The 25,358-nt window shown below is 43.5% G+C and overlaps 1 protein-coding gene across 1 annotated transcript in view; it reads left to right on the forward strand.

Annotated features, from left to right (window-relative positions):
- The window catches only part of LOC133504515 (ryanodine receptor 1-like), a 144,299-nt gene that overhangs the window by 15,454 nt on the left and 103,487 nt on the right, over positions 1-25,358 (forward strand). The window contains exons 3-16 of the mRNA XM_061826813.1: positions 10,333-10,455; positions 10,849-10,950; positions 14,968-15,042; positions 15,130-15,208; positions 16,019-16,131; positions 16,200-16,299; positions 17,177-17,273; positions 17,599-17,673; positions 18,530-18,686; positions 18,978-19,142; positions 23,392-23,513; positions 23,789-23,975; positions 24,652-24,787; positions 24,864-24,959. Of these exons, the coding sequence (XP_061682797.1) occupies positions 10,333-10,455; positions 10,849-10,950; positions 14,968-15,042; positions 15,130-15,208; positions 16,019-16,131; positions 16,200-16,299; positions 17,177-17,273; positions 17,599-17,673; positions 18,530-18,686; positions 18,978-19,142; positions 23,392-23,513; positions 23,789-23,975; positions 24,652-24,787; positions 24,864-24,959 (1,627 nt within the window). The remainder of the gene's footprint in view (positions 1-10,332; positions 10,456-10,848; positions 10,951-14,967; positions 15,043-15,129; positions 15,209-16,018; positions 16,132-16,199; positions 16,300-17,176; positions 17,274-17,598; positions 17,674-18,529; positions 18,687-18,977; positions 19,143-23,391; positions 23,514-23,788; positions 23,976-24,651; positions 24,788-24,863; positions 24,960-25,358) is intronic.

Here is a 25,358-nt window from a genome sequence, read left to right on the forward strand (position 1 = left end):
CAGGTAGTCTTTTCTTGTCTGACACTAGTGTGAAAAAAGCCATTAAAGCTACGTCTATCATTAGTTATTGTTTACTTTTCACTTTGATTGAATCTTCCAGAAAGTCATTGATGAGCAGCAGGAACTTAAAAATGAAATGTCAAACGAGTGTGTGTAAATCATCCCTGGAGATGAGGAGGCAAATATGGCATCGTGACACTCTGCTAATAAATATTTTTTTTTTTTCGTGGCTCCTCTCATCTTTTGTACTAAAAGAGTAAGTAGATGAATAGGACACAACTCAGACAGTGAAGAAGTCAGATTTACTGAAAAGTATACGCTCCGGTACTTTGAAACCTGATGAAATGCACCCTTGTTCTTTTGTTTTGCCCAATATTTTTTTTTATTTTTGATCAAATAGTAGCAGTTTATAGTTTTTTTATAATAGTTTTTAGTTGTCTGCAGTAATTTTGTTTTTAATGTTTTTGTTTTCATAATATATTTGCACATTCCTTAAATCTGAGTGTTTTCTGTCCAATATTTGAGAATTTTTCATAAAGTATTTCATAGTTTTGTCTTATCTTTTTCTCGTATTTTTTTTGTCTAAAATGCTTTTTCAACATTTCACACTCATATTTATCTATTTCCTGTGCAATATTTTAGTTTTATTTAAAACTCGGTTTTTTACATTTTTTAATATAACATTTTCTATTTGGAATATTGAATTTTGAATTCGTATTTTATATTATTTTATATATTTTTACATTATATTTCCAATATTTTTTTTCTAACGCCTTACTTTCTGTGTAACAATTGCTTATATTTTGAACAGTGGTGTGTATTTTTCATCTGGTATTGTATCCATTTTGTTGGTATTTTTTGTTTATTTTTTTAATAGTTTGGATTATTTTTCAATATTTTTAATTTTGTCCAATTTCACCATTTTCTTTATGTATTGCAATGTTTTCCCTGACTTTAAGTCTTATTTGTCTCGGATATTACTGCTGTAAGGGTTTCCATCCTTACTATTGATCAAGGCTTATTGTCAATTTTCAAACATTTGAGTTTACTGGTTCTGAAGAGCTTGGTTGGTTGCTGTCTCCCCTGAAGCGAGCACCCAAATATCTGCTGGTCAGCAGACGGATGCAATGTGATCTTGACAGGTGCAACCACCGAAAATAGTCAGAGTGGACTGAAGGGCCAAGGCCCGTAGCACAGGGGTAGAACAGAGAGAGATAGAGAGCAGAATGCATTATGGTGCTATGTGACTAATTTCTACGTTCGAGTTCCATTTTGAATTTTCCTTTGCTTTCTGCAGAAGGCAACACAAATAGAGCACACCTGTCGATGTATACCACTGCATAATATAGTAATCCCCCTCTATAAAACCCATAATTGATGACCCCCCATTTTAGAAAAAAATAAAAAGCTATTTTATCGTTTAAACCACTCCAAATTCTGATATACAAACATCCATCCATCCATTGTCCGAGCTGCTTATCCTCACAAGGGTTGTGGGAGTGCTGGAGCCGATCCCAGCGATCATCGGACAGTAGACAGGGTAGACCCTGAACTGCTTGCCAGCCAATCGCAGGGCACATAGACAACAGTAGCACTTACAATCACACCTAGGGGAAATTTACAGTCTCCAATAAATGCAAGTTTTTGGGTTGTGGGAGGGAATTGAAGTGCCCGGAGAAAACCCACACAGGCACAGGGAGAACATGCAAACTCCACACAGACTGCTGGGGGGGGATTTCCTCCCTATGGGTCATCTCCACTGTGCCTCGTCTGTGGCTATCTTTGGGCTAATGGCCATCAGGTCCTCTCGGACCGTCTCCTGCCAGGTCTTTTGCATTTTACCCAGAACCTATCCTTGTGTACTTTTACACAGTGACCAAAAATCACACACTCAGCTCGATCCTGTCAATGCTTGAGTCTGGCGCAAAACCTAAAAATTGTCAGATAACAACAACTGTTTTCAACACAACAGGGTGGATGGAAGGAGTGCTGCGGCTATATTTCAGACTGCTGTCAGGGTACAAAATACTCTGAGACACTAGCAGTGTAAAAGATCAGCTACAGAATCATCTTCATTTGCCAAGTATGTCAAAAACATACAAGGAATTTGTCTCCGGTTGTTTTAGTCGCTCCAGGACAACATACATGTTGAGTACGACAACAGAGAGACAGTCAATTATGTCATAAAGACATTGGGGTAACAGTCACGGAGCCAATAAGGGTTGCTAGTAATCTGGCAATGATGGATCACTTTTTTTGGACAATTGTGCAAAAGATGCTGAGTTCTCTAAGCATTTAGAACAGTGAGAATGTCAACTGGAGCAATAGTCCAGTACAATAACCATTGTGCAAACGCTGTCAAGACTTGATGGAATGTATGGAATTTAAAATGACTAGTCGAGTGATAATCTGGGACAATGTCGTATGTGCAAATGTTCCCGATATTCCTCAGTTGATTGTGCAAGTAGTGCAGATGGTACTCAGGGACCAGAAGCTAGTATTGGTCAACAACAGATGTGGAGGTGGTGCAGCGTAGGGAGATTACTACAGTGAGTGCATGATTAATATATAATATAGAATAATGATTGGCCTGGAAGAATGTGACAACAAACTCAAGGCAAATAAATGCACCATTTTGCAGTTGAATTGTAAATTGTGGGATTAAGAAGGTAATTGCAAGAGGGAAGAAGCTGTTGGAAAGCCTGGTAGTCATGATTTGGATTGCTCTGTAGTGTCTAACTGAGAGAAGGAGCTGGAAAAGCTGGTGACCAGGATTTGGAATGTCTGAGAGGATCTTGCAGGCTCGTATCTTAGTTTGTGTAGCACTACCACTGAAGCTGGAAAAGTGCTTGGTAGACATCCCCTTCATTCTCTGTCACTGCTATGCAGTGTTGCCTCGCTACAATGCGGTTCTCTTTACGCGGCTTAACTATTACACAGAATTGTGTGTATAGTTTTTTTACAGTGTAGCAGGCTTTTTTTCCCTTTTTACTGTGTGTGAATGTCCATTGTAAACCACCCGAAGTACCGGGACTGTCGCCACAGGGGCAGCCAGCGGGCCCCGCGGCGTTTCGTTCGTCCACAGGATTCCATGAGTTAGTCATTATAGTGAGTATTGTTAATTTTAACCAGTTGATTCTGATAATTGTTTTAAAATTCTTACTGAGTTTGAAAACTCTTTGAAGTGATGACTTGGGTTCTTGGAAAATAGTGATATAATCTGTATATAGATTGATTTTTGTTCTGAGTGCAGATAACTTAAATGTTAGTGTTCTACTGTATAGCTTTTGCCACTGGTTCGACAAATAGTATGAATTAGCAAGGGTGAGAGTGGGCATTGTTATCTAGTTCCTGTTTTCAAAGTGAAACTTTATGTGATTGCACTTCTGGTCACAGTTACTTTGGGTGAATTGTATAACGTTGTGATCCATTGAAAATACAGTATGAGTGAGTCATCCATCCATCCATCCATCCATCCATCCATCCATCCATCCATCCATCCATCCATCCATCCATCCATCCATCCATCCATCATCTATCACTTTTCCGGGTCGGGTCACGGGGGAAGTAGCTTCAGCAGGGATACCCAGACTTCCCTTTCCCCAGCCACTTCTTCCAGTTCTTCCGGAGGGATCCCGAAGTGTTCCCAAGTTAGGTGAGAGACATAGTCTCTCCAGCGCGTCCTGGGTCATCCTCGGGGTGATTGTAGGAACGTAAATTGACTGGTAAATTGATAGCTTCGCCTTTTGACTGAGCTCCCTCTTTACCACAACGGACCGATACAAAGTCCGCATCACTGCAGACGCTGCACCGATTCGTCTGTTGATCTCCTGCTACATTCTTCACTCACTCGTGAACAAGACCCCAAGATACTTGAACTCCTCCACTTGGGGAAGGATATCATCCCCCGACCTAGAGAGGGCACCCCTCATCCCAGCCGCTTCACACTTGGCTTCGAATCGCTCTAAGTGAGAGCTGGAGATCACGTCGTGATGAAGCCAACAAAACCACATCATCTGCAAAGAGCAGAGATGCGATGGTGAGGCCACCAAACCGGACACCCTCTACGCCTCGGCTGCGCCTAGAAATTCTGTCCATAAATGTCCATATGAACAAAATCGGTGACAATGCGGACCAAACTCTGAGAGCGGTCTTACAGAGACCAAACAGCTCGTATCAGGGGATTTGGTACCCCATACTCTCAAAGAACCCCCCACAGGACTCCCCGAGGGACATAGTCGAATGCCTTCTCCAAGTCCACAAAACACATGTAGACTGGTTGGGCAAACTCCCACACACCCTCGAGGATCCTGCTGACTGTTCCAAGGCCAGGAAGAAAACCGCATTGCTCCTCCTGAATCCGAGGCTCGACTTCCCTACGGACCCTCCTCTCCAGTACACCTGAGTAGACCTTACCAGGAAGGCTGAGGAGTGTGATCCCTCTATAGTTGGAACACACCGTTCGGTCACCCTTCTTGAAAAGGGGGACCACCACCCCAGTCTGCCAATCCAGAAGCACTGTCCCCGATGTCCATGCGATGTTGCAGAGGCGTGTCAACCAGGACAGCCCCACAACATCCAGAGCCTTTAGGAACTCCGGGCGAATTTCATCCACCCCAGGGCCCTGCCACCAAGGAGCTTTTTAACCACCTCGGTAACCTCAACCCCAGAGTTAGAAGAGCCTGCCCCAGAGCACCCAGACTCAGCTTCCTCGTGGGAAGGCATGTTGGTGGAATTGAGAAGGTCTTCAAAGTATTCTCCCCACCGACTCACAACATCCCGAGTTAAGGTCAGCAGCGCCCCGTCCTCACTATACATAGTGTTGACGGTGCACTGCTTCCCCCTCCTAAGACGCCGGACCAGAATTTCCTCAAAGCCATCTTGAAGTCGTTCTCCATGGCCTCACCGAATTCCTTCCACGCCCGGGTTTTTGCCTCAGCGACCACGGAAGCTTCCGCTTGGCCAGCCGATAGCTATCAGCTGCCTCGGCAGTCCCACACGCCAGAAATGCCTGATAGGACTCCTTCTTCAGCTTGACAGCATCCCTCACTGTTGGTGTCCACCAACGTGCTCGTGGGTTGCCGCCACGACAGGCACCGACCACCTTATGGCCACAGCTCCAGTCGGCCGCCTCAGCAATGGAAGCGCGGAACATCGTCCACTCGGATTCAATGTCCCCCGCCTCCTCTGGGACATGAACAAAGTTCTTTCGGAGGTGGGAGTTGAATTTGCTTCTGACAGGGGAATCTGCCAGCCGTGCCCAGCAGAACCTCACAATACGTTTGGGCCTGCCACGTCAGACTGGCGTCTTCCCCTACCATCAGAGCCAACTTACCACCAGGTGGTGATCAGTTGACAACTCCGCCCCTCTCTTCACCCGAGTGTCCTAGACATGTGGTCGCAAGTCTGATGACACAACCACAAAGTCGATCATCGAACCTAGGGTGTCCTGGTGCCAAGTGGACATGTGAACATCCTTATGCATGAACATTGTGTTTGTTATGGACAATCCGTGATGAGCACAGAATTCCAGTAACAGAACACCACTCGAGTTTTGATCGGGGGAGGGGGGTATTCTTCCCAATCACGCCCTTCCAGGTCTCACTGTCATTGCCCACGTGGGCATTGAAGTCCGCCAGCAGAATCATGGAGTCGCCAGAGGGGGCGCTCTCCAACACTCCCTCTTAGGACTCCAAAAGGATGGGTACTCTGCACTACTGTTTGGTGCATAAGCACAAACAACAGTTAGGAACCGCCCCCCGACCTGCAAGTGGAGGGAGGCTACCCTCTCATCCACTGGGGTAAACCCCAACGTACAGGCCCCGAGCCGGGGGCAATAAGTATACCCACACCTGCTCGGCGTCTCTCCCCGTGGACAACTCAAAAGTGGAACAGAGTCCAACCCCTCTCAAGAGGAGTGGTGCCAGAGCCCAAGTGGTGCGTAGAGGCAAGTCCGACTATATCTAGTCAGAACTTCTTGACCTCACACGCTCGGGCTCCTTCCCTGCTAAAAGAGGAGACATTCCATGTCTCTAGAGCTAGTTTCTGTTGCCGGGGATCGGATCACGAAGGTCCCCGCCTTTGGCCACCACCCAGCTCACATTGCACCCGACCCCCATGGCCCCTCTCACAGGTGGTGAGCCCATGGGAAAGAGGACCCATGTTACCCTTTCGCACCGTGCCCGGCCGAGCCCCATGGGTGCAGGCTCGGCCACCAGACACTCGTCTTCGAGCTCCACCTCCAGGCCTGGCTCCAGAGGGGGGCCCCGGTGACCCGCGTTCTGGCAAGGGAAACCAAGATCCAATTTTTGTAGTCATCATAGGGATTTTGGAGTTGTACTTTGTCTTGTCCCTCAATTAGGACCTGTTTGCCATGCGTGACCCTACCAGGGGCATGAAGCACCAGGCAACTTAGCTCCTAGGATGATCGGGACACACAAACCCCTCCACCATGATAAGGTGACTGCTCGACAAGGGGCAGTATGAATCACCAATGCCATATTTGTGAAGTACTGTGCTGAAAGTAAAACAGACCAATTGACTTCGTCAAAAGGTTTTTCTGCATCTAGTGACAAGACAATTCCTTTTAGATTATGATGATGAGACATTCTTGTTAGGTTTATCACTCACCTGTCATTGATGGTGGAGCTCCGACCGCTAATAAATGGTCACAATGTCTTATTGATGGAAGTGTCACGACCCATCCGAACGGGAGTAGGACCCAAATGCAGGTCTCGGACGATGCAAGGTAGTTCGGGGAGAAACGTTTATTATTCCGTGGTCGGGGATCGGGCAGGCAGTCAGGTGCAGCACCGGTAGTTGGGACGTCGCGCGAAGAGAGCAGGTTAGCGGGCAGGCAGGAGTCGGTACACGGGACAACAATCAAAGCAGGCAGAAGTGTCAAAGGAGTCAGGCTTACGGGGTTGGTCGGAGAACAGACGTAGGTCGGTACACACGGGTTGTCGATCAGGGATACGGGAGTACTCGAACGGGACATGAAGCTCAACGATCTGGCACCAATCAGTCGTCATCGGGGTCATATAAATACACAGGATAATCAACCCACACGAGGCGCAGGTGTGCGCCTCCCAATCAGCGCAACCGCGCGGACACCCACACAGCCCGGGCTGGAGCGGCAGGATCATGACAGGAAGAATTTTTTCCAGTCTTCGAAATGATTGCCGTCTGTATTAATCAGTGACATTGGCCACAAGCAGCTGCACAAGTCTATCGCATCTCTATGGAGTTTTAGTGAATGGAAACCATCTCACATGCATTGTAGTCAAATGGTCTATGGAGTCAAGTCGCTTGATTACCAAATTAAAGTCAAGTGGAGGCTGACATAAGTTTTAGCCATCCAAGTCTCAAGTCCTAAAATTGGCGACTTAAGTCAGACTCAAGTCGAGTCATGTAACTCGAGCCCCCACCTATGTCATGTTGATGTGTTGCAGACACAGACCCAATGGGTCAGCCAGGTGACCAGATATCCTGACCTTCCATTAGAAACTTCTCTGTTCCATCAGATGTGGTGAGATTATCAAATAATCAGGGCTTGTGTTTTGCACACCGCTAAGTGTCAACCTTCAAATGCGGAAGGCGGCCTCTATTAATAAAGTGGTGAGTTAAGCTCCAGAGTTTGTGTGGCCTCTGTCTCAACTTTCTATGTGGTCAACGTGGACCACATTCGCTCAGCGTGACTGCTGGAAGGTCAAAGCTGCACGGATGAAGATCAGATTTGCTCACAACGCATTTGTTTCGATAAAACATGGATGATTGTGTGGTCAAGTTTCTTGTGCTCAGATGCAGCAAAGGTATTCCCTCTCTGTTCTGAAGTAGAAGCACAGTACAGATACTTGTAAATAAATATTTTGGTAAAAGTCCAAGTATTTATTCAACTCTTTTGTACTTTGTGGTTTTCTGTCACTCCATGCGCCAATGCTGGCCAGATAGTGTACCACTGTGCTTCCACTGTGGTTGAATTGAATGTAAATACCATTAATCTGTTCCAGCCCAAGAAAAAATATCAACAAAAATGTTTGTAATATATTTTTATTCATAAAAAACGTATACCAAGTCACATCATTTAATAGAATATAAAAATTAAATAATTTATGGATATTTTAGTGAGCTTTGTGCTCCTCCTCTTGGGCTCCATACTTTAGCCACCAGGGGACAGTATAGTACATATAAAATAAATGCATGAAGAAGACAGTCAGAACAATTACAGTAAGTTTATATTTTGCACACGTGCCCGTTTTTTTTTGTTTTTCTACTTGTGGCTCCACGATTTTTACTCGTATAGCCATTGCCTTAGAAGCTTAGAACTAATGCAACATCAATGGTATTTTCATTAGGCGGTCTATTAGGTTTTGCATTATGGATTAACATTAACCTAGCAGACTTTTGTCAACCAAAGTTATCCGGTTTGGTTAAATCATGGGTAATTCAGTTTGTGTTAAAATTGACATCAAACGTCAAATGGGCATGACAATAAATACCTTGAAGCAAACGCACTTGGTCTCTGCCAAGTAACAAAATTTTTGCTTGCAACTCAAGACAAAAAAAAAATGTCAGAGCAACGCTCGTACCTCAAAAAACTAATTTGTGACACACATAGATTTAGGTGGCACTCCAGTTAGATAAAGATTGCAGTGGTGTTGCTGTTGTGAGTGGGCACATTGTTCTACCTTTTAGAGTTCAAGGGCTAGGGGTATAGGACAATGGACATTTGGGTTCTGAGGGGAGATAGAAGAGTGCAGGGTTGAGACGAAACAGTCATTGGCAAAGGAAACACTTTCCAGGCCTGTGAGTACATGAGGCGACCAGCTTTTACGAGGTCACCCATCTGAGTCACTTTCCATTTCTCGCTGTCATAAACATGCGAATGCTCTCGACATCGCTTTGAACCAGTAGGTGGCCTTGTACGCCACGCACTACAATGCAGAATCAAGGGTTGAACACTTCACGTCTGAAATATCATCATGATGGGAACACAGGAGAGAGTAAAAAAATGGACAAATCTGAGCAGGAACGAGCGAGACGAGCGTGACTCAGGTTAAGTGGCGGATCTTCTTGCTTGTGTAATGGTTGAGTACAGCCAACAGCTGAGAATGTGAGTGTCACGTGGGGGGGGTTCACAGGGGAGGGAGTGTTTATTGCTGTCATTTGCACCAGTCAAATTAGCACTCCACTTGGGATGTATACACACTTTGCTTCGTTCCTTCACCAAATAAAAAAACATCACAAAAAAAAAACAAAAAACTAAATAAAACTTGTTCTACTCCTTGGATGAAAGAGCAAACTCAGCCCGCAACAGACAGTGCCTGCTGTTCTAAATATTAATCAATTCCTTTGTTTTTATTGTCCACTGAAAAAAATTTGGGTTGAAAAGATGATTATGAGACAATAGTTCATCATTCCAGCTTGTATTTCATGGTATTTACATCTAGATATGATAAACTACTCAGGACAGAGCACCTTTCGTTTGAAGCAACTCATTTTTCAAGTGAGCAAAATGCTGCGTTGTGCGTGTCGCAAATGGTGCTCACTTCTTCCAAAGGTGTTTTTGTGGTTTCCCAAGTTTTAAACACACTGTTACACAGGATGTGCTGATACTGTACATATGATTTCCATGCACTCGGGACTAGTTAAATCACACATACTGTAATTGACAAGTCATGTTGTCATTTACCATTTTTGCACATTTTGAGAAAACAAGGAACATCTTCAATTAAAAAAACAAATGTAGTTGCCTCATTCCAACCCTTGTGGATTACTATGATGATCTACCATATAACTGTAAACTATATACCAACATGAAAACGAAAAATGTTTTAGTAATTAGCTGCGTATTTTTTTAAAGGATATTGTGAAAGTAAGGTAAAAATCAGGTGTATGTGGTTATGCTTCTGACAATATGGCTTCTATGCAGTTGCTGGCTTCCCTAAAATTCATGGAATGATGTGCTCGACTGCAGTCATGTTCAACTTGTGTTCAACTATCCAGTGTTAGTTTGCCTCTCCATCACTTCGATATTCGTTTTGCCCTCATAATGCGCTCTCAAACGTTTCAAGATGAAACTTTTCAGATATGTAGAGTGCTAAACCCTCATTTAAAGAGATCAGTCTCCCCCACCTTTACGCCTGCCGCCAACTGCGTTGTAGTCTTAGTAGATCATGCACAACATGCCCAACATAATTGGGATGTTTTTGTCATGATTTTGCCCTTTCCCAACCAAGGACAACAAATGCCAGACTGATGATAATACAGTAAAACATCTCCAGTATGTGTAAAGTATAAACTAAAAGTGTTTTTGTGCTTTCACATATGCAGGATGACCAGGTGGTTCTGCAGTGCACTGCCTCCATCCTGAAGGAGCAGCAGATTAAACTGTGTCTTTCCTGCGAGGGGTTCGGGAACCGCCTCTGCTTCCTTGAGACCACGTCCAATGCCCAGGTAACTAACTACTGTAATCATCTTGAAGAATCCACTCTGGTGATTTCCTGCTTCTTTCTGGAGGTGGAAGTTAGTCACGTACAGTATGTGGAAGCCATGAGTAAGTCTGACAAACCCCCAGTATTATCGGTGTAGTACACAAAACATAACTTTTGATTCAAAACAAATGGCACATTATCTTGAAAAGAGGTGGGATTTCAACTGCAAACAATTAAAAGTCAGTCTTTTGTAAGTTTTAGCCAAGCAAGTCAAAAGTCCTAAAATCGGTGACTTACAAATACTGTTCAACTCGAGTCAAGTCAGGTGACTCGTGTCCCCGCCTCTGTTTCATCTCCAACCCAGTGTTGCATTGTTTTTCTCATTTTCTTTTCTTTTTTTTTTTTTTTTTTTCAGAAGGTGCCTCCAGACTTGGCAATATGCAATTTTATTCTGGAGCAGTCGTTGTCGGTGCGTGCTCTCCAGGAGATGCTGGCCAACACGGTGGATATGACTGAGGTAGGAGTCTGAAAAGGACATGGAGAAAATAAAGTTGCAACAATCATTTCTCTCTCTCTCTCTCTCTCTCTCTCTCACACACACACACTCTCTTTATTATACGCACCATATTTTGCCCAATAGTGGTTCAGAAGGCTCATTTACTCAAGTGCAGATGGGGCTAGAAGTCTGTTCAAGCCTTTTCAAACTACTTAGCAACTCAACTGAGCTGTCGACGAACCCATTTATTGTTTATGTGCTAAAAGGGTATTAGGATGGCTCACGACGTAAAGCACAAACTGGGCGTTAGCCACAATACTATGTACCCTTGGATGAAAAAAAATGTTTATTTCAATGGCATCGCAGGGACATCAGAAACTGCATGTAATAGTAGAGTGGCTGACAGAGTGATTTCAGACTTCTCACACTTAGAGACCAACCAGCGAAAAAGCTGCCTTGTTACTTTCTAATCAGGCTTCTATGCGACCACTACGAAATATGGGCAAGCCTGCACCGTGGCTTTGTTGTCTTTGCCCTCCCTTGCAGTCAACACCAAAATCACGAACTCCATTGTGAAAAGTTCTGAAGGGAGAAGTGTCAAACTGGTGGCCTGGGGCCCGGATCCGGCCCGCCACATAATTTTATCTGGCCTGTTAAAGCAAATCAAAATTGCTACTTGTTTTTGGGTGTAATACCATTGAGATACCAATCCCCCTTTGAAAACAAATGTGATAGTTGAAAAACACGTTTTATAGGCTTCAATTTAAAAATTAGTTATACATTATATATGAGGTAATTTTTCATTTAGATGGGTTTGGAGTCATACTGGCCCTCCAAGGGATGTCATAATTACAATCTGGCCCATTACAAAAATGAGTTTGACACCCCTGCCTTAAGGGGAGAGGTCTTAATTTCAATGCATTTTTGGATTATAGAACACCTGCCTACACATGAATTCTCCTATTTATGTTTTATCAGTGGAAATTATTTGCGGTTTATGTGCTCTAAGATCCTACGGGATAATGCCAAAGCCCTGGCCATGAGGATAACAGTACTCAAGACAAATGATGAAGTGATACATCTCAACTGTTTTATGATCTTTGTATGTTGGGAAAAGTTAAGTTTCCCAATGTTCTTTGCACGTTCTTATTTTTTGCAGGGTAACATTGAAAGATGAGTGAAATATTAAACTGTTTTGGGTAAAAAAATGTATCTTTCCAGTTTTAGCAATTAAAATAGTTGTTAAATATGTTTGGAGGATGTTGGTAACTAGTGTTTTTAAATATTTGTGAATAAAAGGGCTTTACTGTAATATTTAACAATGTTAGAGGTGTACTCAAGTGAAAGTTGTGTTTAAATTAAAATGAATTCCATGGACCGAACTGTATTTTCATGATCAGCGTAAATCTGATGGTTTTGTTAATTTGCAGATGTGTGTAGGCCTTTTGGAACTTTGTGGGTTTGAGCAAATCTGACTTCAATAAGTCCAATCAAAGTAGCTCCTCTCATTCCCTTTAAATGTGGCCCACTAGTCATGCACTGACAGCCTTGACATGGCAATGTGCAGACAACAAAATGTTTGAAGAAGAAACTGATTTGATCGAGTCTCGGAGGTCAAAGTGTGCAAAGTACATTTCTATGGAACCACAAGCAGATCTCCGTGGTTGGATAATATAAAGTCATCTTGGGAGGAAATCACAAATAGTGTATATGTGACGTGATGTGGGCATTTGGAAACTTATAATGAGTTATATGAAATGATTCCTACAACGGAGTCAAAGGTTTTGATGCCTGATGTTCATATTAATGAATGAAATATATTTTAAATCCACCACACATGTCCGAGGGGCACTGAATCTGTCTGCCTGTGCTCAGATTATATTTACTAAAATTGCATTAAGCCAATGGTCTACCTACTGCTCCAGGACTGGTCTAGCCACGCATACATTTATACTGACATTCTGCACCAAATTGTTACTCCGAGCTCATCTCCAAGGACACAATCTTGCTGCACCGAATTACCAGCTGGGTGCAAACATGTCTACCAAATTTGCAACTGAGCAGCAGACCTAGTGATTGCATAATAATCAGGATACGCTGACATCTGCAACCAATCACAGATGCCCAGTCTATGAAAACAGAGTCCTGTGTTTTGATGTTCAATTTTTCTAGTGTGATACAGTATTCAACATAACATTATTACTCAAATAGCTTTCCCAGATGTCGGTTTTTTTTTTTTTTGCAATGTAATTGTCACGTGAGAAAACATTGCGCTAGTGTTTGAGTCTCTTCGGACACATAAAGAGTAGAAACATAACAACAACCTAAATGGGGGGAGTATGGATGTTAATGCAATGTTAGATCCCCATTCGCACCTTGAGGTCCATGTCCGGCATCCCAGATGACGATGACAACGCCAGGTTGAGAATAGCAGGGCATTGGGCCCAGAATGGCCTACTCACCTCAGTCAGAGGTAGAGGTGTAACAAGACACCCCCAGTGTATCCCTCTGCCCCCCAGACTTACACTGAGAAAGACAAGCACCACCACCTGTTCTGCCCAAATTAGTGCTAATGGCAACCGTAGCTAACAGTGTAGTACTTGACATACCTGCCCCTCCCGTGTAATCTTTGTGGATTAGCAATACATAACCCTGCATAAAACTCCATTGTCATCACCCTGTTGGTGGGACTAAATTGTTTTTTCCATCCATCCATCCATCCATCCATCCATCCATCCATCCATTTTCTTAGCCGATTATCCTCACAAGTGTCACAGGAGTGCTGGGACCAGTCCCAGCTATCATCGGGCAGGAGGCAGGGTACACCCTGAACTGGTTGCCAGCCAATTGGAGGGCACATATAGACAGACATCAGTCGCACTCACTATCACACCTAGGGGCAATTTAGAGTGTCCAATGAATGCATGTTTTTGGGATGTGGGGGAAAAAAAATGCAAACTTCAAACAGTCAGGCCCGGGATTTGAACCCCGGTCCTCATAACAGGAAAGGCAACCCTCTCCAGCTATGCCCACCATGCCACCCATCTTTATCATTCATTCTGAATTTATTAATATTTTTTTTATTGTATTATAAAAGCTACAGCACAGCAGATTACTGGTTAGCACATCTGCCTCACATTTCTGAGAACCAGGGATCACATCCGGGCTCATCTCTGTGGAGTTTGCATGTTCTCCCCATGCCTTTCTTTCTTCGGTTAATCCACTTTCCTCCCCCATCCCAAAAAACATAGACGGTCGGTTAATTAAAGACTTGCCCACAGGTGTGAATGAGTGTGAATGACTGTTTGTTTGTATGTGCTCTACGATTGGCTGGCGACCAGTTGAGGGTGTACTCTGCACTTGTCCTACGATAACTGGGATAGGCTCTAGCACGCCCACGAAACTTGTGAGGGGAACTAGTAAGGACATTGGATGGATAAGTGGATAAAAGCTATGTAAACAAAAGATTGACATTATTTAATAATAAGATGTATCTCCATAATTTGTGACTGTTTTAGTTTTATCTGAGATGCAGCGATTTCAGATATTTTTAAAAAAATCTTCCACAGTGCATCCTACTAGCATATTGATAAAATATTTAATAATATTATATTTAAGCATCAGTCCTGTGAGCTTTTGAATCTGAGCAGTGGTCTGAGCAGCAACCACTGCAAGGTTCCTGTTATCATTATTAAGACAGAGTTCCTGGAGAAAACCCACAAAAGCACAAGTACCTCCACAAAGGACTGTGAGACATGTGTCCTATTTGTTACCTTGCCCCGTGAAGCAGTATTTCCCAACCTATATTGAGCTAAAGCCAAAGAAATATTATAGCAGACTGCCAGACACATATGTCACAAAAATAAACTGAATCCATGATGATCTCGTCTCAGTTTTCTCATAAATTGACTTTGTGTGACATCTGAGTCTGTTTAGTTGAACACAAAGCTATTAATGGCAACATGTGTTAAGGATGCTGTGTGTTGTCTGCAGTTAACCGGTTTTAGAAAAGTTTGTTTCTTGCCTGTACTTCCCCAGTCCTCTCAAGGTGGCGGCCATCGCACCTTGTTGTACGGCCACGCCATCCTTCTCAGGCACAACCACTCGGGCATGGTAAGTTAGACTCTTTTATATGGTGCACCAGACGTTGCTGTCTTTCCCACTCAGTGTAAAAGTTCTGAATCAAGACTCTTTCTCCAGTACCTCAGCTGTTTGACCACATCTCGGTCGCTCACAGACAAGCTGGCCTTTGATGTGGGACTACAAGAAGATTCCACTGGTAAACCTAATAATGCTCTGTGGAGTGATTATTAAAAAGATCAAGCTTACAAATTCTTAACAATTACAATTGTTATGGGTTGCAAAGGCGATATAACACACAACATTGGCAAGGGGGGGGGGGGCACGTGACTTTTGGGGCACTTTAAAACACCGTTTCCATTCTGATGAAGGAGCATGTCACACTACGGGCACATTGGGTAAAAGGTGGGGGAGGGGCACGTGCCTTTAATGCCCGACGGTTCTGCTGCCTCTGTATACACATGTACCTCTTCTATATTTATTCAAATGCAAATTGCCTGTCAGCCATTTATTTTTAAGGTTAATGTTGTAAGATGTGTTTTGGGATAATAGTTTTTAGTAAATTTACGATCCACACAGTTAATGCAGTGAATCCACTTTTTTTGCAGGGGACACATTCCAGGCCCACTAGCAATAAGTGAAAATCCATGATATCATGAGACCATATAAAAAATTTGGGGGGCATAGCATTACCCCTCCCACATGCACACATTTGTGTTAAAACACAATTTAAAGACATTGTAAACATGTCAACACACAATAAAAATTGCAAGCATGAAATGTATTGAAAATATTGTATTTAATGTAGGGTCTGTGTGTTGGATACTTGCATGTGCCTTTAAGAGGCAGGGCCTGCTGGGCTGGCATGTGATCTTGGAAGTCTGTAGGTGGGTGGTTGTGACTTGTTTTTATTTGCAGCATGTGTTGGTTCCATGAATATTAAGGGTTCAAAATATTGTTTGTTTTTTTCAATTTAAGATACCTTGACTCAGCATTCTTGTTGGCACAGGTGAGGCGTGTTGGTGGACCATTCATCCCGCCTCCAAGCAGCGGTCTGAAGGTGAAAAGGTCCGGGTGGGGGATGACCTCATCCTTGTCAGCGTGTCCTCTGAGAGATACCTAGTAAGACTCCTCAAAATGTGCACAGTGTCCAGTCTTTATTGGCTGACCCCTTATCACTTCTCCCTTAGCACCTGTCCTATGCGAGTGGAGATTTGATGGTGGACGCCTCCTTCATGCAGACTCTGTGGAATATGAATCCCATTAGCTCAGGATGCGAACTAGCTGAAGGTGCAAACACATACATCCACAAATAATTCCAAAGACTCTAAAAAGAGTTTGCACGCTCTACCCGTACCTGCGTGAATATTTTCTCCAGGTACTCCTGTTTCCTCTCACATTTCAAGAACGTGCATGGTAGGTTAATTGAAGACTCTAAATTGCCCATACGTGTGAATGTGAGCATGAATGGTTGTTTGTTTATATGTGCCCTGTGATTGGGTAGTAACCACTTCAGGGTGTACCCCGCCTCTCACCCAGAGTCAGCTGGGATAAACTCCAGCATGCCCGCAACCCTAGTGAGGAGAAGCAGTTAGGAACATAGATGGATTAATAAATGGAATCCAAATGCTTAAATAATGATGGAACTGAACAGAGGTGCCTGAAACAAGGAGACTAAAATGTTTCAAAAACAAATAAAAAGTTTCAGCAATAGTAAATTAAATCTAAATAGGCGGCAGTCTGTGAGCATTGGCCTCACAGACTGGGGTTCAAATCCTGGCCCCGCCTGTATGTAGCTTGTATGTTCTCCCCATGCCTGCATGGGTTTTCTCCGGGCACTCCGGTCCCTCCCCCACCCCAAAAACCTGCAGTAACTGGAGACTAAATTGCCCCTAGGTGTGATTGTAAGTGCGACATTTGTCTGTCTCCACGTGCCCAGCGATTGGCTGGCAACCAGTTCAGGGTATACCCTGCCTCTTGTCCGATGACAACTAGGATAGACTCCAGCACTCTCGTGACCCTTGTGAGGATAAACAGCTCAGAAATGGATGGATGGATGAAATCTAAATAAATCAATTATTGAATGGAACATTTAGATTTTTGTTATGCTGCTTGAGAGACACAGCTACTTCACTTTATGATGGCCTTTTTTTCTGCTGTTTTGCAGGGTTTCTGACAGGCGGCCATGTTCTCAGGCTGTTCCACGGCCACATGGATGAGTGTCTGACTATTGCCACACCGGAGGAAGGAGAGGAGAAGCGCAGGTGAGAAAAGCAAGGTGCAAAAACATCTTTGTCTGAGTACCATTAAATTTTTTAATTCAAATTAAAATGTTGAGCTTTATTAGTATTTGTTAGTTATTTTTAGTTTTGGTGACTTTGTTATTATTAGCTTTATTAGTATTTATTTTGCGTTTTTGAAACAAATGTTTTAAATGTTTTTCTTTACTTTTTTAAAGTTGTTTCTAGCTTTAAGCATTTAATATGTATGCAATAGCTGTTTTCACATTTTATTTTATTTTTTTACCTTCTTTGTCTGTCATCTTTCTGTCATTCCGTGTCTACACGTGTGTTTTTGTGTGTTTTCCAGAATGGCTCACTATGAAGGCGGTGCTGTTTGCAGTCAGGCTCGTTCCCTGTGGCGGTTGGAGCCTTTGCGGATCAGGTGATTTTACATACATAAATAGATAGATATATTCATCCATACTGCTTATCCCAGGAGTCACCAATGGTGAAGTGGTACACACGCCTGACTTTGGTGGAGGCAGTGTGGCATCAATTCCCACTCAGTGATGGTGTTGAGATATGTTCTGTGACTGACTGGTCACCACTTCAGGGTATAGTCCGCCTTTCGCCTGAAGCTAGCAGGGATAGGCTCCGGCTCTCCTGTGATCCTTGTGAGGATAAGTGGCTCAGATAATGGATGGGTGGATGCTTATCCTCATTCGGGTCGATTGTGTGCTGGAGCTTATCCGACCTGCTTCTGGGTGCGAAGCAGGATACACCCTCAACTGGTCACCAACCAATCACAATGCACGTAGAAATAAATACCCATTTGCACTCACATTCACACCTACAGGCAATTTAGAGTTTTTCAGTGAACATACCATGCAGGTTTTTGAAATATTAGAAGAAATTGGAGTACCCTGATGAAACCCACGCAAGCACAGGGAGAACATGCAAACTCTACACAGACGAGGCTGGATTTAAAACCTCAGAACTGTGAGCTTTTCCCCCAAATAGATACATACCGTAACATAATACAACAACGCAACAAGGAAAGAGAGTAGTAGTTTAACACTTTCTTTTACTTTCTCAAAAATCAATAGCAAAAAAAAACTATTAATGCAGCGATGTCAGATTATGTGATAAATTAGAGTTATGTTAGAGTTTTTAATTGGCCAAGAGCTACTAGCTATGGATTAATATTTGTTTTTGCAGTTTTGTGTCTGTGACCAGTTTGAAAACCACTGGATTAGAAATATGTGATATGTGAATTTTTTTCCCTCCATCCCCTACAGCTGGAGTGGTAGTCATTTTAAGTGGGGTCAATCATTCCGCATCCGCCACATCACCACAGGCCGGTACCTGTGTCTGGATGAGGAGAAGGGCCTGTTGGTGGTGGACTCTGACAGAGCCAACACCAAACTGTCTGCGTTCTGCTTCCGCGTATCAAAGGTCTGATATGTTGTTTTTTTTCAACTTTCATTTTTCTATTTGTTATAAACTAATTACCATAAGTTAGGGGCATTTGCCTTGTTAAACAAAAACAGTTCTGAAAAACATTTTTTTAACAAGGATAAATTCACAACAGGTGTTTGATCCCTTACAAACTGTAGACAAGGTAAAATTTTGTTCAGCTGTTAGCTTTTGTAGTGCCTGACATTCCACTCGAAACATCTATATCGAAATGTACGTGTTGTGTAGCTGTTTGTAATTGTCTTTTCCTGTTTGGTCGCCACTGAGCAGGAGAAGGTGGATGTGGCGCACAAGCGAGATGTGGAGGGGATGGGCATTCCAGAGATCAAGTATGGAGAGTCCATGTGCTTCGTGCAGCATGTATCCACTGGCCTGTGGCTCACATATGCTGCCCTCGATGCCAAAGCTGCTCGTCTGGGAATGATGAAGAGGAAGGTGTGCTTGCTTCTGCATGGTTAACTCCAATTATAAAGTCTTTACACTGGCTTTAGAATAGAATTTGAAGTTCTGCTACTGGTCTATAAATCACTAAATGGTTTAGGTCCTGAATCCATAAAACAAATGCTAATGGATACAAATCCAGTAGGGCTCTGAGATTGACTGGCTCAGCTCAAGTAGTGGAGTGCAGAGTCAAAAGTAAACATGGTAAAGCAACATTTAGCTATTATCCTGCAAACTGAGGTGACGTCAGCCCTAAGTGTGAGTGTTTTCAAACCCAGATTAAAAACTCTTATATTTTCTCACGCATTTTAGAGTACTTCCCTTTTTCAATGATATTTCTTGCAGTAAAAACTGTTTTAATTTTACATTTTATTTTCAAATGTTTTTATTTGTTTGTATTTAAATGCTTTTAATCATGTAAAGCGCATTGAGTTACCTTGTGTATGCAATGCATTTTCCAAATTATTTGGTTTGCTTTATACATCCATGAGATTGAGACTATGATTCATACCACCTTGAATTAGGGCCCAATTTACCCAATTTAATCTACCATAATTTTTAAGGTATAACACCCACTCGGGGCGGAATGGTGGTGCAACTGGCTAGAGCGTTGGCCTCACCGTTCTGAGGACTGATTCAAATCCCGCCCCCTCCTTTGTGGAGTTTGCATGTTGTCCCCATGACTGCATGGTTTGCCTCCTGGTTTCCTCTCACATCCTAAAAATATGTGTTAATTGGAGGTTCTAAATTGCTCTGAGGTGTGATTGTGAGTGCGACTGTTGTTTGTCTCTACAGTGAAGAAAATAAGTATTTGAACACCCTGCTATATTGCAAGTTCTCCCACTTAGAAATCATGGAGGGGTCTGACGTTTTCCTCATAGGTGCATGTCCACTGTGAGAGAGATAATCTAAGAATAAAAATCCAGAAATCCCAATGTATGATTTTTTTTAACGACTTTTTGCGTGATACAGCTCCAAATAAGTATTTGAACACCTGTCTATCAGCTAGAATTCTGACCCCCAAAGACCTGTCCACCTCATACAATCAGTAAGACTCAAACTTGTAACATGGCCAAGACCAAAGAGCTGTCCATAGACACCAGAGACAAAATTGTACAACTCCACACGGCTGGAAAGGGCTACGAAGAAATTGCCAAGCTGCAGCTTGGTGAAAAAAGATCCACTGTTGGCGCAATCATGAGAAAATGGAAGAAGCTAAACATGACGGTCAATCTCAATCGGACTGGAGCCCTATGCAAGGTATCACTCGTTTCAATGATCCTTAGAAAGGTGAGGAATCAGCCCAGGACTACACGACAGGACTTGGTCCATGACCTGAAAAGAGCTGGGACCACTGTTTCCTGTTGGTAATACACTAAGACGTCATGGTTTGAAATCATGCATGGCACGGAACGTTCCCCTGCTTAAACTAGCATATGTCAAGGCCCGTCATAAAGGTCAAGTGTCATGCCTATAAACATTCTAAAATCGATATTGTAATGAAGAAAACATAACATTATTCACTTCAATGTCTATACGAAAAAATAAATGTGAGCGGAGAGCGCGTTATCCATGCACAAAGTTGCACAAGTGTCATTCTACGACATCTAAGTGGTCGCCATATTGGCTGCATCCTATGTCTGTGACGTCACCCGGACATTCGCCAATGAAAACATGGTGCACCCTACTATGGGAGACAAACACGTACCTTTTGACACGGAAGCTCTTTTCGAAAAAGAGAACACCACACAACTGAGTGAAGTTATCGTGGCAATATTACACTATTGTTTTGAGCCATAATTAGATATGCGATCACAGGCAAACGGCCCCCCCCGTCCGATCATCTTCGGCGGCATCGTGGCTCATTCCAGCCGGCTGGTGTGGCTCATTTTTGGCGCCAAAGTGGCTTATCACGGAGCCGAGCCGTGCTGCTTTAAGGGGTTGTTCACAGCCACCGCAGTATGCGATGAACAACACTGTCAAGCCGGGGCGCTTTACTGCTTTGTCGTCGCACGCGGCTGAGTGAGGCATTGTCGGCTGCGTTCTTCAGAGCCGCCGCTGTCCGCGAGCCCGAAGCGCAGCCTTCACCAAAGCCGTGACCGGCGAACGCGGTGCCTCAGGTGGTGTGGCTCATTTTCGGCGGCGTGGTGGCTTATAATGGAGCCGAGCCGTGCTGCTTTAGGGGGTTGTTCATAGCCGCCACAGTACGTGATGAACAACACCGTCGCGCCGGGGTGCTTTACTGCGTTGTCATCGCACGCAGCTGGGTGAGGCGTTGTCAGCTGCGTTCGTCAGAGCCGCTGGTGAAGTGACGCAGCAGCCTGACGCCGTCCGACGCACACATCGACACATTTCATACGCGGATCTTTTGTTACGTTATGAGAGACCGATTACGTGGTCCAACGCAAACTATTATTTTTTTTAGTAGCTGTATACACACCTACCTGTCATTTGGAACCCACAAAGTTCTCGTCCTCTGCACCCATGCAATCCATTTTTCACAACGAACTGGGTCTCTTGCAAACTTATGAAGGGTAAATCCATCCTCCCGAGTGTTCAAGCAATGTCCAGCAATGCAAGGAGTCGGCATTTTGGCTAACACGAAGGAATAACGAGCTACCTTACCGGAGGTAAAACTAATGGAAACAAATGAGTCCACTTGAGGGCAGTACTGACCATTTTGTCACTTCTTCTCGAAAACAAATCCCTCAAGAGGATTTTCATGGCAGGAGTTACAAAAAGCTGTATACATCAAAATCATGTTTTGTGGTGAAAAAACGCATGGGTCTATGCCGGCTGCCATTTTTTCATTAATAACATACTAAAAATCATGCATTTCATGACAGTTTGCCAATGACCATTTGGATGATACAGAGAAGTCATGGGAGAAAGTTTTGTGGTCAGATGAGACCAAAATGAAAGTTTTTGGTCATAATTCCACTAACCGTGGACGAATGATGAGTTCCATCCCAAGAACGCCATCCCTACTGTGAAGCATCGGGGTAGCATCATGCTTTGGGGGTGCAATGTATTAAGGAGAGGATGACCGCGGCCATGTATAGTTCCCTCAGTCAGAAAATTGAAGATGGGTCGTAGCTGGGTCTTTCAACATGACAATGACCCAAAGTACACAGCCAGGAAAACCAAGGAGTGGCTCCGTAAGAAGCATATCAAGGTTCCGGCGTGGCCTAGCCAGTCTCCAGTCCTGTACTCCTTAGAAAATCTTTGAAGGGAGCTGAAATTCCGTGTTTCTCAGCTATAGCCCAGAAACCTGTCTTATCTAGGAAGATCTGTGTGGAGGAGTGGACCAAAATCCCTCCTGCAGTGTGTGCAAACCTGGTGAACAACTACAGGAAATGTTTGACCTCTGTAATTGCAAACAAAAGCTAGTGTACCAAATATTAACATTGGTTTTCTCAGGTGTTGAAATATTTATTTGCAGTTGTATCACATGAATAAATTGTTTGGATTTTTCTTTTTAGATTATCTCTCTCACAGTGGACATGCACCTACGATGAAAAGTTCAGTCCCCTCCATGATTTCTAAGTGGGAGAACTTGGAATATAGCAGGGTGTTCAAATACTTCTTTTCTTCACTGTATGTGCCCTGCGATTGGCTGGCGACCAGTTTAGGGTGTACCCTGCTTCCTGCCCGAAGATAGCTAGGATAGGCTCCAGCACTCCCATGACCTTTGTGAGGATAAGCAGTTAAGAAAACGGATGAATGTATATTTTCTTGCCTGTATTTTGTTGGATTTTTCTAACAATTATTCTGCTCTTCATGGACTTATCTAATTCCTACCATTTGTCTTCATTATCTTCAAAGCATTGAAACACAGACCTATGGGGGCTGCAAAAAAAATGCAATAAGTTGCTAAAAAGGTAAAAGGTAACGTCAGTCCCATTGATGGTATAATTTAAGTAACATGGGCCAGGACTATTTACTCAGAAGGCCCTGGTCAGATTAGATTGACATGGGTATTCGTAGCGACAGAAATTTGATTGGACAAAAAAAAAACATTTACAGTATGCAAGTGTAATGGAACCAGTGAAGCCAAGAGCAATTTTACTAAATAAAGAGAACAGACTGTCGGGAACACGCGCAATTTCATGTAACAGAAATCACAATTTAGGTTTTAAATGTAGATCAGTGCTTCCGATAATGTTTAGGTCAGCTGAGAAGGCCTTGCTAGCTTTGATGGCGCACCACTGGTCATGTTTAATTATGTCATCTTTGCTTCCAGGTCATTTTGCACCAAGAAGGACACATGGACGATGCCCTCACTGTGTCCCGGTCCCAGACTGAGGAGTCTCAAGCCGCTCGTATGATTTATAGCACCATGGGTCTCTTCAGACAGTTTATCAAGTAAGTCTATTTGGACGTAAATTTATTAAAGAGTTTTACAGTAAAACTACATCCATCTATTTTCTATCGAGCTTACTCCACAACTGGTTGCCAGCCATTCATCGGGCAAACAGACAAACAACCACTGACTCTTACATCCACTTCTGTGTCAATTTAGAGTTTTTAATGAACCCAATATCCATATTTTATTATCAAAATAAAACAGATTTTTTTGCTGGGATGTAATGTGGCGTGAGATATTTAATCTAAATGAATATGTTTGCCTTCTCTCTTAGGGGTTTGGACTCTCTGAGCGGGAAAAACAAATCTCCTGGGCCTTTGTCACTTCCTCTGGAGGGTGTCATTCTCTCCCTGCAGGATCTCATATTCTACTTCCATCCTCCGGAGGAAGAGCTGGAGCATGAGGAGAAGCAGACCAAGCTCCGCTCACTTCGCAACCGGCAGAATCTCTTTCAAGAGGAGGTATGCAAGCGAGCATGTTTTGCCGGCATGGCCAACATAAGAGAGTTTGAACTCACTCGTCGGCGTGTTGACTTTATTACTCTGCAAAGATGGTTAGATCTTAAAGTCAATTAATTGCCAATCATGTGTTTTGGCTTAAATAACATGGACGCCATGTGGAGAGCAACATCGGTCGATACATAGTTTCCCAAAAATGATACCGGTAGCATGACCAGTTGCAGTTACTTTGCTAAACCCTTCATCCCACACCCTTTGACACATGGCAAGATCTTAAGTCGACTTACACCTCGAGTCAATCATCCATTTACAAATCAGACTCAGACACTTACAGTGCCTCACAGACAACTGGAACTTAGAGAACTTGAGCAACAATCCACTTAACTCAACAGAAGTTCAGCCCAACACATGAAAAGCATTCCCTCATCTTATTTGAAAAATAAATTATAGAATTGTGGTGAGTAGCGACCCTGTAGTTGTGTTACTTGAATATAAGTTAGACTTCTACAATTTCCGACCATCTGCAAGTCTTTGAGGTGACTGAATGTGAATTGTGTCATTGGATAAGTAAGTCGTGGGGAATGGAGTAGAGGGAGGAGTGAGTGAGCTTGTATTTGCAGGATAGCTAGAAGCATTTTCCTGAACTGAACAGAATTTTTGCCATATTTTTCTCCATCAGGGAATGATCACCATTGTCCTGGAGTGCATTGACCGACTCAATGTGTACAACACAGCGGCCCACTTCTCTGAGTTTGCCGGTGAGGAAGCAGCAGAGTCCTGGAAAGAGATTGTCAATCTCCTCTACGAGCTGCTAGGTATAAGAATTATGAACACTTTTTGAAGACCGAGAGAGATGCATTTGACATGATTTGTTTATCCTGTTTTGGAAAGCTTCACTCATCAGAGGCAACCGCTCCAACTGCGCATTGTTCTGCGACAACCTGGATTGGTTGGTCAGCAAACTGGACCGTCTGGAGGCCTCGTCAGGTATCACATGATCCCTCCTCGAGTTTCCTACAAGTGTTTAATGGGAAAGATAGGGGTCAGGTACAGTGAGCTGGGCACTGGACGAACGCAGGGACCTTGGTGAAGTGATCCCCAGCTACAGAAGCTGGTTCTAGGGATGTGGAATGTCACCTCTCTGGCAGGGAAGGAGCTTGAGCGGGTGTGTGAGATTGAGAAGTCCCAACTAAATATAGTTTGGCTCGCCTCCACACACAGCTTGGGCTCTGGTACCAGTCCTCTTGAAAGGGGTTGGATCCTCTTCCACTGGAGTTGCCCACGTTGGGAGGCGTCGAGCAGGTGTGGGTATACTTGCCGCTTGTATGTTGGGGTTCACCCTGGTTGAAGAGAGGGTAGCCTCCTTCTGCTTTCAGGTGGGGGGGA

The sequence above is a fragment of the Syngnathoides biaculeatus genome, chromosome 8 (genome assembly GCF_019802595.1).
Source record: "Syngnathoides biaculeatus isolate LvHL_M chromosome 8, ASM1980259v1, whole genome shotgun sequence".
Lineage (NCBI taxonomy): Eukaryota > Metazoa > Chordata > Actinopteri > Syngnathiformes > Syngnathidae > Syngnathoides > Syngnathoides biaculeatus.